The sequence below is a fragment of the Micropterus dolomieu genome, linkage group LG16 (genome assembly GCF_021292245.1).
Source record: "Micropterus dolomieu isolate WLL.071019.BEF.003 ecotype Adirondacks linkage group LG16, ASM2129224v1, whole genome shotgun sequence".
NCBI lineage: Eukaryota > Metazoa > Chordata > Actinopteri > Centrarchiformes > Centrarchidae > Micropterus > Micropterus dolomieu.
In genome coordinates, this window is record NC_060165.1 from 13494461 (window position 1) to 13512355 (window position 17895).

The 17895-nt window shown below is 40.3% G+C and overlaps 1 protein-coding gene across 3 annotated transcripts in view; it reads right to left on the reverse strand.

Annotated features, from left to right (window-relative positions):
• Nucleotides 1–17895, reverse strand: part of LOC123984680 (ELKS/Rab6-interacting/CAST family member 1-like) — a 150338-nt gene that overhangs the window by 109754 nt on the left and 22689 nt on the right. For 2 of the 3 annotated variants that reach the window (XM_046071718.1, XM_046071719.1), the window contains 8 exons: nucleotides 14354–14610; nucleotides 14070–14241; nucleotides 10278–10352; nucleotides 9211–9366; nucleotides 7433–7525; nucleotides 5942–6109; nucleotides 5645–5812; nucleotides 2130–2267 (listed from right to left, as the gene is read on the reverse strand). In XM_046071718.1, the coding sequence (XP_045927674.1) occupies nucleotides 2130–2267; nucleotides 5645–5812; nucleotides 5942–6109; nucleotides 7433–7525; nucleotides 9211–9366; nucleotides 10278–10352; nucleotides 14070–14241; nucleotides 14354–14610 (1227 nt within the window). The remainder of the gene's footprint in view (nucleotides 1–2129; nucleotides 2268–5644; nucleotides 5813–5941; nucleotides 6110–7432; nucleotides 7526–9210; nucleotides 9367–10277; nucleotides 10353–14069; nucleotides 14242–14353; nucleotides 14611–17895) is intronic. The other variant, XM_046071720.1, reaches the window with a different exon arrangement.

A 17895-nucleotide genomic window follows, 5' to 3' on the forward strand; every position in this document is an offset into this window, starting at 1 on the left:
ACACTGGACTTCAAGCAACGTGGATTCTGCGCCTCTCCTCTCTTCCTCCAGACTCTGGGACCTTGATTTCCAAAGGAAATGCACAATTTACTTTCATCAGAGAACATAACTTTGGACCACTCAGCAGCAGTCCAGTCCTTTTTGTCTTTAGCCCATGCGAGACGCTTCTGACGCGGTCTTGTTCAAGAGTGGCTTGACACAAGGAATGCAACAGCTGAAACCCATGTCTTGCATATGTCTGTGCGTGGTGGTTCTTGAAGCACTGACTTCAGCTGCAGTCCACTCTTTGTGAATCTCCCCCACATTTTTGAATGGGTTTTGTTTCACAATCCTCTCCAGGGTGCGGTTATCCCTATTGCTTGTACACTTTTTTCTACCACATCTTTTCCTTCCCTACCTTAGCCTCTCCATTAATGTGCTTGGACACAGAGCTCTGTGAACAGCCAGCCTCTTAAGCAATGACCTTTTGTGTCTTGCCCTCCTTGTGCAAGGTGTCAATGGTCGTCTTTTGGACAGCTGTCAAGTCAGCAGTCTTCCCCATGATTGTGTAGCCTACAGAACTAGACTGAGAGACCATTTAAAGGCCTTTGCAGGTGTTTTGAGTTAATTAGCTGATTAGAGTGTGGCACCAGGTGTCTTCAATATTGAACCTTTTCACAATATTCTAATTTTCTGAGATACTGATTTGGGGGTTTTCATAAGTTGTCAGTTATAATCATCAAAATTAAAAGGAATGAACACTTGAAATATATCAGTCTGTGTGGAATGAATGTATACATTATACAAGTTTCACTTTTTGAATGGAATTACTGAAATAAATCAACTTTTTGATGATATTCTAATTATATGACCAGCACCTGTATATGTGTGTGTGTGTGTGTCTGTGTGTGTGTGTGTGTGTGTGTGTGTGTGTGTGTGTGTGTGTGTGTCTATATATATTATAACAATTATTAATGATAGAAAAAGAGGAGAGGGGCAAATTCTTACATTTGAGAGGCTAGAACCTAAGAATATTTGGCATTCTTGCTTAAAAAGATGACTTCCGTGATTAATAGATTATTAAATAGGCTGTTGATTCATTTTATCAGTCGACTAACTGATTAAAACTGATCTATTTAGAAGTAAGCGCATTTTGTCAATGAGGTTCCTCACAAATATAGATACTGTAGAAACAGGTGATTGTGAATGTTCAATATTCAGATATTTCATGGCATAGGGTTATTTATACTGTATGTAAAGACAAAACTACAAAACATCTGAACAATTACCTATAAACAGCATGAAACACAAACAAGATGTTTTGCATAAAATTGAAGCATAAAACATAGTAAAAACACTTAAAGGTAACAAAACTCATTTCGGTTCTGCTTTGACAGAACAGAGCAAAACCACGTGTGTGACAAGGAGTAACTAAATGAAGAAAGCAAGAAAAATGGAAGGGAAGAAAGGGAAAAAGGGAAGACATCGAAAGGCACCAAAACAATGGAAATGGATGATAAAAAGCTTGTGAAAGTCGTTTGAGTGAAGGGTCATAGGCCACCTCCGCCTGCCAACACTCACACATCCAGCAGACACCCTGAATATTAGTCACTGGACCATTAATAGCCCTGTTTCCTGTGTGTGTGTGTGTGTGTGTGTGTGTGTGTGTGTGTGTGTGCGTGCGAAGGAGATCAAACCGCGCTTTACAGTACAAAAATATATTCTCATCAAACACTTAAAAGTGGTCAAAAGTGTCACAGGGTCCTTTCCCAGAATCTGGGTGGAGTCCTGACTGTAGAATAACAGATCATCAAACAGGTGGTTTAGGGTGCAGTTGCCATGCTCAGGTGGCTCAAGACTGTTTTATGGCTACAGCACCTGAATGTTTAGACCCAGGCACTGACCAGTCCGAGCCATGTGACTGCGTGTTGGATGGTTCCGAATCTTTTATGAACACAGGCTGTGAATGATTTAATAATAAAACAGCCAATGTGATTATTGGTTCAGTTCCATTCATCCAGAGTCATTTGGTCGTCACACGGGTGGTCGGTGGTTTTGCTCATACTGGTTTTATTAATGTAACCTTGCTCGAGAGTTGACCTGAGGTTGACCAGCGTTGTGTTTGTGTGTAGGTGTGTGTGTGTGTATACCTTCTCAGCCAGAGCCTCCTCCAGTGTTCCCAGTGCTGTGTCGGTGTTTGACGTGTCTGTCTGTAAAGACTTGACTCTGTCTTTCAGACCGCCCAGCTGCTTCTCTTTATCCCTCAACTGATCTTGGAGGTTCTCTATCTACAGAGAGAAAATGAGAGAAATACACATGAACAGTGTGTTTTTTATGTTTGTGATGAATTAATTCCCTTATTTACCAAAGAATAACAAGTGCATCGGCTTTCAAACACTGGGGCATCTGGGACTGGGACTCGGGCTTTTAGCTAGAGCCCAGACAATACTGAATTTTTGCAGTACTAAAACAAATACAACAGCTTTAGCTGAAAATGAAACACCATGAACAACAACAAATATAACAACATACATGTGATTAAGACTTAAAGATACAAACCTGCAGGGTATTAATACAAAAAAAATCTGAATTATTAAAAACTACACTGAACAACAGTTTATATTATGAGATATGGACAAGTGTGAATTATAAACCTTAACTGAATTATATCAATTCATTTAATGTTCTCCTTTCATTCTTCCAAAATTCTTTTGCAACGGCAATTTCTTGTTCCTCACGGCACACTGTATCTGCCGATACCAATAACTCATTGATAAGACAAATATAAATGATCAAATATCAAACAAATAATAATTATTGAGATTATTTACTTGAAGTTTCTCATCAAAATCATCAAATTGCATCATCGCCAATAATTTAAACTGAATTAAAAAATTTAACAAATCTGATAAAATGATTATATTACGGACATTCAAATGTTTGTCAGTGTCATTCTAAAAGCAATAATCATTGAAGGCCTTTTTATTATTTGATTTATTTTTGGGCAAAAGTGCTCCTTGCTTATTATAGATAACCTGTTCAGGTGAAACTGCCCTTTTCCCACCCATTACACTAATGGGTGGGAAAAACTGTTTATATGACAACAAATAAAGCTACACACAAAACAGCAAGAAATGCATTTAAAAATTACTGACGATATAAAAAAAAGCCTTATTACAGTAACATTGTTTCTCCCTCCCTCATTCCCTGTTTCTCTCGTTTTTCCTCTCGCACTGATTTCAAAGTAGTTCTTCTGGTCAAAAACTCCTTGTTCAAGGGTTCTAATGCGATTCTATCTGGATATTTTCAACCTATGAAAAAGGCTGTCAAATACAAACTTTGCTATCTTTAACCCTTACAAAAACACACTTTTTTAACTTCCACCCATTTCTCCTCTTCTCTCTGCCTCCTCCTGTTTCCCTTTCACAGTGATTTGGTAGCAGATTAATTTTCTGTTAAAACACAAAATCAGCAAGGACTCACTATTTCCCTGAGCCCATAATGAGTGTGTATGTGTGTGTGTGTGTGTGTGTGTGTGTGTGTGAGTGTGTGTGTGTGTGAGTGTGAGTGTGTGTGTGAGTGTGTGAGAGAGAGAGAGAGAGAGAGAGAGAGAGAGAGAGAGAGAGAGAGAGAGAGAGAGAGATCACAGACAAAGATAAGGAGTTATGTCAACTTTGTGGTATTCATTAAAAAATGGATGGAACAAAAGGTTGAAAAGCACAGAAATAATAAATTGAGGAAAAAAGAGTGAGATGGAAAGTTTATGTAATGTTAGGAGTGAACTTGGGCTGTAAAAATTACAAAATTTCAGTCTCCCACTCTCTCTGTGTCTCTTTCCTTTGCCAGAGAGAAAGGAAATCAAGCGATTGACAACCCGTCGCAAAAAAAATCTGATTGGTATGTAACCTTTGACTTCACTGCAGGTGAGACACACACATTTACAGTACCACAGAGATTGTGGGTGTGCGTGCTCATACAGTAAAACATTTCCAGCGCCTCATTAATCAACTGTTCACCTGACAGCTTGACTGACACATCCCCCTCTCTCTCTTTCACACACACACACACACACACACACACACACACACAAAACACACACACTTGACATTGAGAGGCAGCGAGACTCTTTGATCCCGTCTGCACTTCCTGAAACTGACAACTGCTGGATGCTTAGCGCGCGCACACACACAGACACACACATATATATATACATATATATTGTATTTACAAACTCACACATACACACGCAATGCCTGTCTCATCCCATTTCACTCCCAAAATCGTCTATGATAATGAACTGGAATATGTTAACAAAACAATAACCGGCTGACGCTTCACTTCATCTATGTCATGATGTTCCTCACATACAGCAGAAAATTACATTTAACAACAAAGAGACGAGGATGATGGGAGATCAGAAGAATACCCTCACAATTAATCATATGGTAATTTCCTTCACTACTGAAGAGGGAGAGACGGAGGAGGTGGAGGAGAAGGAGGAGGAGGAGGACAAAGTGGAAACAGAAAGATGGTATTTTTATTTTTTCCACATGCAAAAAAGAGAAGAAATGAGGAAATCACAAGTGCAGATTAGATAAACAAGGAGTCAGCAGCATCTCTGTCTCCCTCTCAGACACTGGACTGGATTCTGTTTGAAGACGGCAGAGGTCATCATTTATTGAACAGGAGGAACTCATTAGTATGCATCTGATTTCAAACACACTCTGTCTCTCTCCTCCCCCTCCCTGTCCTGCTTTATGTCTGTCTGCTTGATTGTCTCTATCAATTATCTGCTCACACTCTCCACTTGTTCTACAAGTGACAACTGGAGGGACAGGGAGAAAAAGGGGAAGAGGATGAATTTTTATGGCTAGAGAGGCAAAAGGGCTGGTAATGTGAGAATACAACTGTAGACTGGTTTTGGGTTTTTTTTGGTGCTTATTATTACATGTAATTTGTTAGATGTTACTGTATAAACAATTGTCTGAACCCCCAACCTTCATCCCCCCATCCATCCAATGCCAGTGTGTGTGTGTGTGTGTGTGTGTATGTCTATCTGTGTGTATGCCAGACAGCAAAGTCAGGGGGTCACTCCTTCCTGCCTGTCCATCTAACTGACAGCATTACCGCAGAGATGCACACACACAAAAACACAATGAAATGTCTGCAAAAAACTGCGGTAAACACCTGTATCCCTGCCTGTCTGTGTGTCCTGTCTGCCTGCTCACCAGTCTGTCTATTTGTGCTTCTGTCTGGTTCAGCTCCCAAACGACATACTGTCTTACAGCGCCATCTAGTGGTTGTAAAATTACATGACAACATCATATCTTGTTGTGATGTGCAGAATGAAAGTGAATGGTGTGCGTCTCTATGTCTGTCATCCATTATACAAACAACACGTTCATCTAAATAAAAGCTGTTTTCACCTCTTGTGATCACTATTTCTATTCAGGCTGATTTAACCTTTAGCCTATTCAATTGACGTGTGTCCTCCATGTCTTTCCAGGTGAAATTAATCTACTGAAACATATCCATGTCTGTTAAGCGCCACATTTAGCAGAATCACATAAATTTGAATTTACCCGATCAATTTAATATATTTTCTTAACCTGCATTGACATCCAGTCTGATTTGGAAATCAAAGAAGTATTTGGTGTTTTATTACCTTCTTCTGCAGCACGTTGACTTTGCGTTCCTTGACATCCAGCATGTCTTTGAGGTCGCTGATCTCTCCATGCTGAGTACTTTTCTCCTCTGTCAACTCTGATATCTGCTGACTCTTTTTAGAGAGGAGAGACTCCTTTTCCTCGAGACGCAGACGCAGCGCATCCACCTGTGCGAACACACACACACGATTAAAAGTCAGTGGAAATAAATATTTACACACCAAAGATCACTTTTTTGTGATAATTACTCGTACCAGTATATACAGCAAAAAGTACTAGTATAAGAGTAGCTGTACCTCAGTCTGCAGTATAGCGGCTCGCTGTTCCTTGGCAGTAAGTGACTCCTTGAGTACGTCCACGTGTTGCTTACTGTCAGAAAACTGATTGTTCAGAGTTTCCAGTTTGGTCCTGAAAGCCAACAGCTCGCTGTCCTTACGACTCAGGTCCTGCTTTGCCTGTTCCATCTGAGCAACACACACACGTGACGTGAAAAGAGAGGGGGAGATAGAAAGAAGAAAGACTCAGTTAGAGTGTGTACTAGAGAGGATTACATGCTAGCATGTACTAGCTGTACTGGAGTAATACTTGTGCGTGGCCTTCTACAAGGGCTACTGTATCAGTTTATGCAGGAAACTGTGAGTTCAATCAAGTATGATCTAGACACATTTAAGACTTTTTTAACGAAAAAGAAAAAACTAGCATCCTTCCTAATTTTTCTCCTGAAAAGCAAACACCAGTTAGACACACATACAGTGTAGTACTACACCCCTATTAAAACCTATACTGTACTTCTAAACTACTTGTTAGTAATTAGTACTGTATGAGAGGGTCAGGGTCGATTCTTTCAGCTGTCCCAAAAATATTATTAGAAACAGCTTCATCTCTACAAGTGACACCTTTAAAAGTTCCTATGGCATCTCAATGAGGTGATTGGGAGTATATTTTGGGATATAATTTACCATGACAAATAACAAGAATGGACCCTAACCACACACAGGAAAATCTATCATACAATATAAAAACCTCAGCAAGATAACCCAAGCCACTAGTTTGAGAGAAGCATGCAAGGAGAAAGAGGAAGAGGGTTGGAGATACGCATACTGTAGCACAGTGCAGCTGGATTGTCAGCTTGAAGGCCCAGGTTGTAATTGCACAGTTCAGACTGCTAGAAACAACTATTACTGTCAACAGCCATTGATCATTGACAGAACCTGTTCATATGAACAAAATATCACAGCACAATAAACATAAAATAATGTCCCCTAGGAAACTTCCCCAACTGACAAATACATCTATGGAAGACTAGGATTTAGAGAAAGTCACATTACTTAACCACAGTTTAACACCTTAATTTAAAGCATAAAGGTCGATTTCAAGTACTGCTCTCTGTTGCCCATTTACTACATTCATTTCAGACTAATGTCTACTATTGCCTGCTCTGTCCACTGTACTGAGACATGGTGTTGATCAATGTGGGCTAATATGGCCTATTTGATTGACCAAATGAAAATGAAGTGACGATAGCTTGTGACACGATGATAAAATGTAGTGTATGGATAGATTTAGCATGTTGCTCTCCCACTCTCAAATCAAATAGTATTTTGTGTCAGCTGTTTAGAGTGAACAGCATCTGAGAGTTATAGTTGCTTACTGCTGTCTGAACACACAGTCACACTACTTGGATTCTACTCAAGCAGAAGCCATTAGTCAATCTGTGAGACAGAGGGCGAGAGATCACCAAAGAAAGAAACTAAGAAAGAAAGAAAGAGCAGTAAGAGGTGTCTTACTGCAGACAACTCCTGCTGAAGCTCATTGGCTCGTTGCCTTAGCTCCTCCTTCTCTGATTGGCTGTGAGTTAGCTCTTCCTTCAGCTGCTCAACCTGGCAGGAGAGGAGGGGCGTCACCATGACCACAACGAATCAGCTGCTTGCCACAGTCGCACACCAAATTAGTCAGGCAAAATAAACCTACTCCTGTCGAGGCTCAGCTTATTGTCATGTGACAGCGCTGCATAAAATGTGTGCCACGGCAAGTGAGAGTAACCAGAGTGTTTTTGTTTGCCATAGCATATGGCACATCTAAACACCTCACATGCTGAAATAATACATGAAAACCACCTACTGTAGATCCTACCCTGCATCACTACTACCATCATGCACTAGTATGAGTGCATGCTAGTGAGTAGTGCAGTTTTAATGTGTGTCAAACTTTATGACATGGGAGACCATGAGACGATTGACTTATGAAAACCTAACACACTTTAGGTTCTCACACATCAGAGGTTTTCAAAGTGGGAGGCGGGCCTCTCCAGGGGGGTGGCAAACAGTTTCAGGGAAGGCTTAGTGAAAAAATATTACATTACTTATTATATTATTATTATTAGTTCAATCAATCAAAAGTACATCACATAGAACTGAGATACCATAGTTAAGGGGAAGTTTTTCCCTCTTTATCAGTCAGAAACTAATAAATGCCTTAGGAACGACTTTGTTTTTGTGTATTTGGTGTAGTCTGAAGTTGTGTCAAAGAGCAATATTAGACTATCTGATCATATAACATAATAATGATCCCACAGGTATCCATTTTCCCACACTTTGCCTGAGGGGAGGCCCACTTTAAAACGTGTCATACATCATACAATGTGTTAATTGATATATGCCTGTAAAAAGGTAAAAAGGGTATTTTAAAATAAATTGCACTCTCTTTGGACTTGATTGTCTAAGGCTTGCAAGACCAAAGAGTTATGGCTTCTCACATAAACGACCATACATAAATATAAAAAATAAAAAGGAAAAAGTTTTTTTAGTAAAATATCTTCATTTTCTGGTAATTAAACACATAACTTTATTAAAAATGACATAAACTACTCAAAATCTATTACAAGACACTGTAGTTTAAATCAGAATACACTTCTCTCAGCAGTTTCTATCGCTTCCTTATGCACTTATAAACAGACCAAAATTTGTTTTAATGCGGCTTGGCCATTGAAGAATTCATTTTGATCATTACATGAGAACTAATTAGTAGCGATCTTGGTTCACAGTTTATCAGGGCTAACAAATCACATGGAGGATTGTGGATGTTAAAGCTGTTGATTAAGGACTGCCCCAGGTCCTAAATACATGTAAGCCGCCAATTCCTGATGATATAATTTGGTGTATTACTATAAACATCTAAGAATGCACGCTGACAAACGTGAAATAAAAGAAAGAAAAGCTACAGTAAAAAAAAAAGGTGTGAATTGCTTCCTTCCACAAAAACCACTGGAAACAAAAACAAACACATTTTGACTCAAACAAGCAAAAGAAGCAAACAGAGAAAAGAAAATCTACTGAATTCCCTAACTGTCTCATCTCCCCACATGACAGAAGTACTGGTTCGCTTTAATGAGCGTGGCTCCCACAGTAACCCTTTTTGTTCTTGACACTTAAGTTGTATCCGTCAAGTGTAAAGAAGTCGAGTTATTTCCCAGCCAGCAAAATCCTGTAATCATAATCTTTCAAAACACGGAAAATAAAAATGGTGAGACAGGTAGATAGGGTGTGTGCATGTGTGAATCTGTCACCTTGTTCTTCATGAACTTGGAGTGGGATCGGTAGACCTCCATCTGTTTGATCTCCTCCTCCCGCTCCTCGCTGCTCAGAGCACCATTGGACTTGAGCATGTTCACCTCCTCCTCTAGCTCTCTCATGCCGCGCTCCAGTGAGCTGATCTTCGCATCCTGGCAGGACATCAACATGCTCATGTTAAGAAGAAAGACCGGGTGTGGTTTACTGTACCTGGGCCATAAATATGATTAAAAAAACTGAAATATATTCCATTGGTTTTTCTGACAGATGAGCACAGCAGGAAAGTCCATCTGAAAAGTAACAGACTGAAGAATTAAGGAATGTAACATATATGATGTTGAAGGCAGGTAAGGCTAATACTGACCTACTGACAGAATTTACAGCCTTGATCTTCAGTATTAGCAATATTCAAAGTAGATGGTTTGGAGATGCAGTATAAATATGAATATGAGGAATGTAAAAATGAACAATACCAGTCCTGATGTGAACATGACTGCATTATGGACCCCTTTAATTTGTCAGATCTGTCCTATCTGACATTTACATTGGACACATTTAAGAGGCACTTATTTCCTGTTAATACTTTTAATATTGCAGTTTTTGAAAATATGTGACAAACTGCGAATGTACCTCCACCAAAGGGAGCAATTTGAGCTACGGTAGGAGGTTTGATAGTTGTTTCGATGTGGTTTAGTGTTTCAATTTCCAAAAATTTCACCTTTGTGTGCTCAATACTTAGTCAGGGAAATTTGACATGTTGCAAAGGTAACTTCTACTGTCCACTCTGTGTTGGCCAATACTAACTCTACTGATATCCTCATCATGTAATTAAAATAAAAAGCGGATTCTCTGATGGTTGAAACTAATTAATTCAGTTTGACAATCTTTCTGAATTATCCTGCAAAAACTCAGACTTGGTAACAGCTTCATAGTGTTAACTTTATTTATCATGATTCATAACATTGAAAAAAATCATCAGTATGATTACATTGGTTGCTAATAAATACAGCCAGACTGATCCTGGATATCTGAAGCTGATACCTGATATCAAACACATGTTTACCTTCATTTCGATGACTGTCTGCAAAGCCTTGGTCTTGGTCGATTCTGGAGCTGCTTCGTATCTCCTGTGTAGCTCCTGAGAGACACAGACACCGCGGTGGTCAGCAGACGGCAGTGAGAAAGACACAGAGGGATGGAGCGAGAGATGGTGTGAGCAGGGAGAAGGTCGTGGGCCAGGACAGGAGGCGACAACAACTGACGGAAAGGGATGGCGGGGGGGCTGAATGGTGGGTGTAGGCCGTGGAGCGGGAGCAGGGAAGGATGGCGAGCGCTGGAGGGAAGGATGGACCGAGGAGGTGGCGTCGAAAGAGGGATAATGGGGAGGACAGGAGGAGGGGAGGGCAATGGGATGGATGGAGTGGCGATGGGAACGAGGGGAAGGTGCAGGGAAGGATGGAGAGGAACACAGTGGGGAATGCCATGAGGGGGAGAAAGGAAGAGAGGGTTGGAAGGGGGGAGAAACGTGGAAAGGAGGTGGAATAGGGATGGAAGGAGAAACAGGAAAAGAGGGAGAGACGGGCATGGAGGGGGAGGAGGGAATGAGTTGTTTCCCTCTCGTGAAGGCGCTGGCTTTTAGCCTCCTTGGGTCGATCCGTCCATCCCACATCCTCCAAAACTGTGAGGAACGCCACTAACTACGCTGACACCGTTTCAGCCTCAAATCTGAACGAAGGATCGAATCTGACAGCCTGAAATGATGCTAATTCTAGGTTCAAATAAAATGTAAAATGATTAAGAATCTTTAAAAATCCATATTAGATCACAAATTCGTTTCAAATGAAGAAATCCAGTCTCATGGGATACCAGTGTAAATCTCCTTCAGCAGCATACTGAAAATCCTGCAAGAATTTGGTAGATCTACACTAAATTTCTTTTCACAAAAAATCCCCTAAATTCTAAAAAAAAATCTAAATTTTAACTACCCTAATTTACTGAGTTACATGAAACATAATCCTATCTGTCTTGCTGTTGTTACCACATCACATCTCACTAGTCAAATGAAGTGAGAGCAAAGGGGGAGTGTAGCGGTATGTAAAGGCACAAAAAGGCACAAAAAGGACAAGGAGAAAAGAGTACTAGAGAGGGAGGGAATGAAAGCAGAGGGGAGGACGCAGCAGTGTACGCACCACTGCTTTTCTTTGGAGGAAACACACTCAGAGGCTAACAAAGACAGCTAATGCATGAGCCAGGAAGCACAACAACACACATATGTAAAAGGGATAGTAGGGTGCCATGGCTTAAGGCGCACACATGAATGCTATGTTATGTTCAGGACCCACCCCCCACCCCTCCCACACACATACACACATACTCACACACACATTCAGATATTCCCTTAAAAAATATTTTTTGTTTGGTAATCACTTCCTGGGGAGTGTTTCTGGTAAATTTGATGCAGCCATTGCACAAGCATGGAAGCAAAGCTGTAACAATTACATCTTAAAAATAAAAAAGAATTTGTATTTGTAAAATATATAATAATCAGGTGTTTGTACTCAGCCCTGGCTCAGTAAATGGGAAACAAAGTGCCTCAGACCAAGCCTTACAACATTTTTCCAGTCGTTCCAGTCATGATTTGTGTGTCAGGTAACGTTAAATGGCTTGCCCACGGACATTCAGCTCACGTTCTACTTTGCCAAGATATACTGCTGTTGTGATGTTAGCTATAGAAGCAGGAGAGGTGTAAGTAGCGCTTTCTAGAGCTGGTATGCTGGCTCTGGGAAACCGTCATGTCCTCTCTGCATGCTAGCTTCACAGCTGCGACTGTTAAGCCACAACTTAGCTAACTTTAGTGACATTACTTGCAGTGTCGTTGTTCCCTCTATATTATGGTATTTGTCACGTTGTTGGCCTTCTCCAGTTACCCAACCTTCAACCAACGAGCAAACGTTTTAGACCTGACTTGTACTTTTACAAGACAATAACTACTGGCACATTTCTATAGCAGTTGCTGATTAATTGACACTGTTATACCCATTTTCATCAGGTCAGATCTGTGACCAAGCAAATATCGACAGGCCTCTTTAATCTCCTCCAAAAGGCCCTTGTTAGAGCATTATCTGTAGCTACTCTTTAATAACAGCTGTTTTGTGAGTGTTACTGCACTTGATCATTTTAATAATAGTAAAATAAAATATTCCATTGCTATAAATTTGATGGTGTTTAAATGTCATCCAATTTTCAGCGCTTAAAGTCAAGTGATTATGCACAATTAGGTACTCAGTAGCTTAAATTCAAATCCTTATAGTCTTCCTCAGCTCCATCCCCAATAGGGAAATATTTCTCTTACAGTCAGCTGTAGGAAGTTGCCAGGGCTGCTCTGTTAATTAGTGAAATGAACAATGTCCAAAAAAGAAGTGTCAGCGGTGCAGCGGGAAGTCTGCAAGACAAATGCAATTGTCACTTTAACTATCTACTATTTAACTATCTTCCAGATATTGCGTAACCTTATTCCGGTTTCCCTGAGGAGTTTTCTGTTGTGCAATTACCAATGACTGTTGTCAAAAACTGTCAAAAACAGAAACCCTGTCCAGCACACTGATGCAATATAAAGCAACACTGGCCAGAAAATATAATAGTTTGAAGAGACTGTATCTCCTCATTATCCTTTAAACCCTTTCATTTTGCTTCCCAAGTCACTTTCTCAGTCATTTGCTGCCTATGATACATTTAATGATGCATCATTTGCTTGTGTAGGTTATCTTTCAGTGTGTAACTGAAACACTTGTCAACCTGGTGGCTTGTAACAAAACAAGTTGTCAACTGTTTATGATAATTATTATTTTCAGACATATAATATTATACTGTATTTGTCCTTAAAATCCTTTGTCCTTTACCATCAAGAGGTAAAAAAACATGTCGGTCTGTACACTGACAAACACATTAGTGTATTTTTGTTTTTGTTAGTGTACTGTATTTGATCTATCAGTGATTAATAAACATTTCATTTTGATTCATTCCCTGTCTGTTAAAGTCTTTTTTTGTTACTCAATGCAGCGTTGCACTTGTCAAAGTGCATTACAGGTATCTTGTATACCGAAATAAACATTTTGTTACTGAAAAGGTTAATGTCCACCTTTGATCATTTGATCAAGTTAACTTGTTAAGGTTCGGCAGCAGGGCCACACCTCAACCACACCTCTAATTACCTGTCAAGCCCATCTATCCCTGGTCTCCTGCTCCGTTTGTCTCAGATTGCTCGACCCAACCTCCCTTTCCTTTTCTAGGTACCGCCTGGTGGCCTCCAACACTAGTCTAACAGACAACATCCTTCTTCCATCATCACCCCTCCCCTTTACATACATCCTGAAACATTTATACATTCTTAATTTCCATTAAACCTTTAAATGACATATTGTTGTGGTGTGTTCCTTGTTAGAGAATTGTTCATTAACAACATCTTACCACTAGAGGAAGCTGTTGTATGAGACAATAAACACAATGATGAACGGAAAGTTAAAACAGCTGAGAGAGATGTTAGAAAAGAGACATAGCGAGCAAGAGAGAGTAGAAAAAATAGGATGAATAGTGCATTCCTGTGTTCGTGTGCGCTGATGTTTCTGTGTTGCATTAACACTGGATTATGAGCCAAGAGTGGAAGCAGCCAAGGGCCTTGCCTGGATATTACATGGTTTGATTTGCGCACACTCACATCTGGATATACAAAAAGACATATACCCGCTCACACGGGAATGCTTGAATGCACGTTGTTTCTTCTTCGCCAGTCACACCCACACACCTGTGCACACACACACACACACACACACACACACACACACCCACACACAAATACCTCTCTGAGTTGTAGCATCTCCTTGTCTTTTTGCTCCAGTAGGCCCTCCAGTTGGTGGATCGTCATCTCAGCATCGGCCAGTCGCCTCGTTCGTTCATGGTCCTCCTCGGTTGCCCGTGACGACAGGCCTTTACTCTGCAACATTTCCAGTAACTTCTTTATGGATTCATCCCTGTTAGAGAAGAAAAATTGATTTAAAGTTCCATTTCACACATTGGCAGCCCAAAATGGCAGCAACAGATCCCCAAAATGACGTATCTTAGTGAATTTCATTTTATCTTTACCTGGCGGTTAGTGTGTGTTTCTGTGTGTCTATCCTCAGCTCCATTTCTTCCACAGTCTTCCTTAGTAGGAAGAGCTCTTTGACCTGACGCTCGTACTCGCCGTGGAGACGCAAGAAGTTCTCCTCTGTCATTTCCTGAGGGGGGATGCCCTGGTTTCCGAGGTGACCGGACTCTGAGTAGTCGGACTGGAAGAGCTGGTTTAGATCTCGCTGGATTCTGAGCTCGTCTTGTAAAGCCTGGATGTTGCATTGAAGATGCTGCAAGGAGAGAAAGAAGTTCAATTTAGAGTTACAAATAGGAGTAAGAGATTAACAGGTGCGTGAGGTGAAGCTGCTGAAGAGATTGTGAGAGTACAAAGTAAGACTCTTCTGTTGCACAGCAGGACTATAAAACATTTGCAGAGGGCTGACATGGTTGTTAATCAGTACTATTGACTTAACCTTTACTGAAACTGAGATTTTGGGATTTCCAAACCTATGACCATATGAAGACTAGGTTATGGATCCGAAATTGCCAAAAAAAAACAGGCGCCTGGGGCCTAAAGGCCGTCAGTTTAATGCATGTCAAGTGGTTTGTGGTAATTTGATGGTAAAAAGATATTGTTCACTTAGACGTCACTTGGGGGCATCGGCTGCAGGAAAACATTTTTCCACCTCCTGGTTGAGGGGTCCTGGCAATGTCCGCCTGGGAGAGCATCCCAGAGCCTGCCTGAGGGATTATATCACATAAGACAGCATGTTTCTGTCATCTTAAGTGGGTGAGCGGGTTATAAAAGTTGGTTGGCAGGTTAATACCACTACAATCAAGGATGAGGACAATGTGACATGACTATCCCTGAGTCAGAAAAAGGAAGAGTTTAAACCGAGCGTGTGTGTGTGTGTGTGTGTGTGTGTGTGCTGTCACAATGATGTCCCCAAGCTTTTTTAAAAATGCGTCACACATAACCTGAACAACATCCAGGTCATCACAACATGAGTCATGGTGTATTTCCAGAGATAAAAAATAATGCAGGTAGTAAAGTGCTATAAGAGAAAGTGCACAAATTAGAGTATAAGTAAACAGTAGATTAAAGAAGAAAAAGAAAGTGAAAAGAAAAAAATAAGTGCAGAGATGCTATCGCTCCCTTGCAGCTATCGTTAATCAACATTGACGGGAGAAAGAACAAGATTAAAGGAAAAAAGAAAGAGACAGATGAGAACTGGATGACAGGTAATGAGATAATATCAAAGCAACTGTCTTTTACGATAGCTCTTCTTTATATTGCATGACAGCCAGTGTCTTGTCCAGTCGTGGTTATTTCTATATTTCTACAAATGTCGTGAATAAAATACGATTAACAATTTTAAATTATATTTTATCCTTTTCTCCGCTTATTGTCTGTGTTGGTGAGCGGGTTGGTCTGCTGGCTCATACAATACACACACACACACACACACACACACACACACACACACACACACACACACACACACACACGTGTTGACGGCAGACTCTGACATTTATAGGACTTCCCTGAAGACAGGCAGATACAGGCTCTGTCTCCAAGCCAACTATGATTCCTCCCTCAGACATGCAAACACAGGCTCAACTAAAACATGCAAGAATTAGCACAAAATCTCAACTGTTTTTAAATAATGCACATATACAAAGTTGATTTATTTGTCAATAACCAGAAGCATGAAAAAACCATAATTATTTGTTTGAAGAACTTTATCAAAACAAAAACAAAAACATTTATGGGTCCTTCTCGGTCACTGCTCTCCTCCAATGAACGCCACCTGGCTCTGCCATCCCTATACACAAAGCATTTGCAATCCCGGCTGTTCTGATCTGTGTCACCGTGATGGTAGAACGAGCTACGATATACCATCAGAGCAGGGGTGTCCGTCTCTATCTTCAACAAGCTCTTGAAATCTCATCTCTAAATATCTCTTATAACACCTCTAACATCTAACATGCACTTCCTGTGCTCTTCTTCTTCTTCTTCTTCTTCTTCTATCCCCTTACAATTCTCTTGTATTGACTGCACTTTTTTACTCTAACTTCTTTCCCTAAGTATTTACCCGATTGATGCCATACATGCTATTAGCTCTTACTAGTATTTATTGCTGCTCTTACTAGTATGCATTGTCAGTTGTAGATCTCGTGCTGTATTGATGATTTGTTGATGATTGTATGTTGTTCCACAAATGTAAGTCGCTTTGGATAAAAGCGTCTGCCAAATGAGTAAAATTATTGTTCTGCTTTCCCCATTGTGAAAATTTGCATCTTTTCTGTCATCTCACTGTAAACTTAATCCTTTTGTTTTTTTTGGCTGTTGGCCTTTAGAAACTTGGGCAATTTACTTTTTTATTTACCGCTTTAATTTTGTTTTGTATCAGGATTGCCTCAAAATGTGTATACATTACGCACACTTACATACAGTACTATGTGGAAACAGGTGTGGAAGTGAGAATGCTTTCAAAAATAAACATGTTGTTACGCCCCACCCTTTGGCAACATGGGGCGAACAACACCCCAACACTGACCCAAACTTAACACATATAAACACCTTTAAAACAACCAAATTAAGGGAATTTATTAACATAACAAGACGATAAATTAAGAACACCAAAAACACAAGAACATAACACAAAAATGTCCCAGCTGAGATGCAGCAAGACCAGCAGTCCCAAATCAAGAAGCCTCTCTTCTGATGCTTGCGCAGGAGCTTTTAAAGCCCGCCTTCCAAGGCCAGGTGGACCTTGTTCAGTAATTAGTTGGAGCACTCCCAGAGCAGAACTGGAGGACAGAAAAGAACATGGACACAGCATAGGGAAACACATACTGCCGTAATAATGTTAATAGATTATATTTATCAATTAACAAAATTCAAAGCTAGTGAACAGAAAAATTCTCAATCAAATCAACATTTGGTGTGACCACCCTTTGCCTTCCAATCAGCATCAATTCTTCTAGGTAAACTTGCACATAACTCTGCAGGTAGGTTGTGCCAAACATCTTGGAGAACTACCCACAGTCCTTCTGTGTATTTAGGCAGCCTCAGTTGCTTCCCTCCCTTCATGTAATCCCAGACGTACGATGATTTTGAGATAAGGGATCTACTATTCCTAGACTTCTAGTTCTTCTTTTACGCTGAAGATAGTTCTTAATTACTTTTGCTGTATGTTTGGGGTCATTGTCATGCTGCAGAATAAATTATATTTATTCAGTAAATTAACATAATGTGTCTTTCATCTGCTGCAGTAAATCTTAGTATGCATTTAAAAGACCTCAGACAGCACATCTGGAAACCACTTTCTGCCTTGAAACTTCTGCCTGGGAGAGACCTTGCTGATGCAGTATAACTACCTTGTGTCTTGTTGCTGTGCTCAGTCTTGCCAGGGTGTATGACTTTTGACAGTAAACTGTCTTCGGTAACCTCACCTTGTTAGCTTCACCCAGTTGTCTTCCTCTTACACAGCTGTGTATGTTTCAGTTAATGATTGTGTTTCAATCTACATATTAAATTGGTGATTATTAGCTACTGTTTGGTATAACTG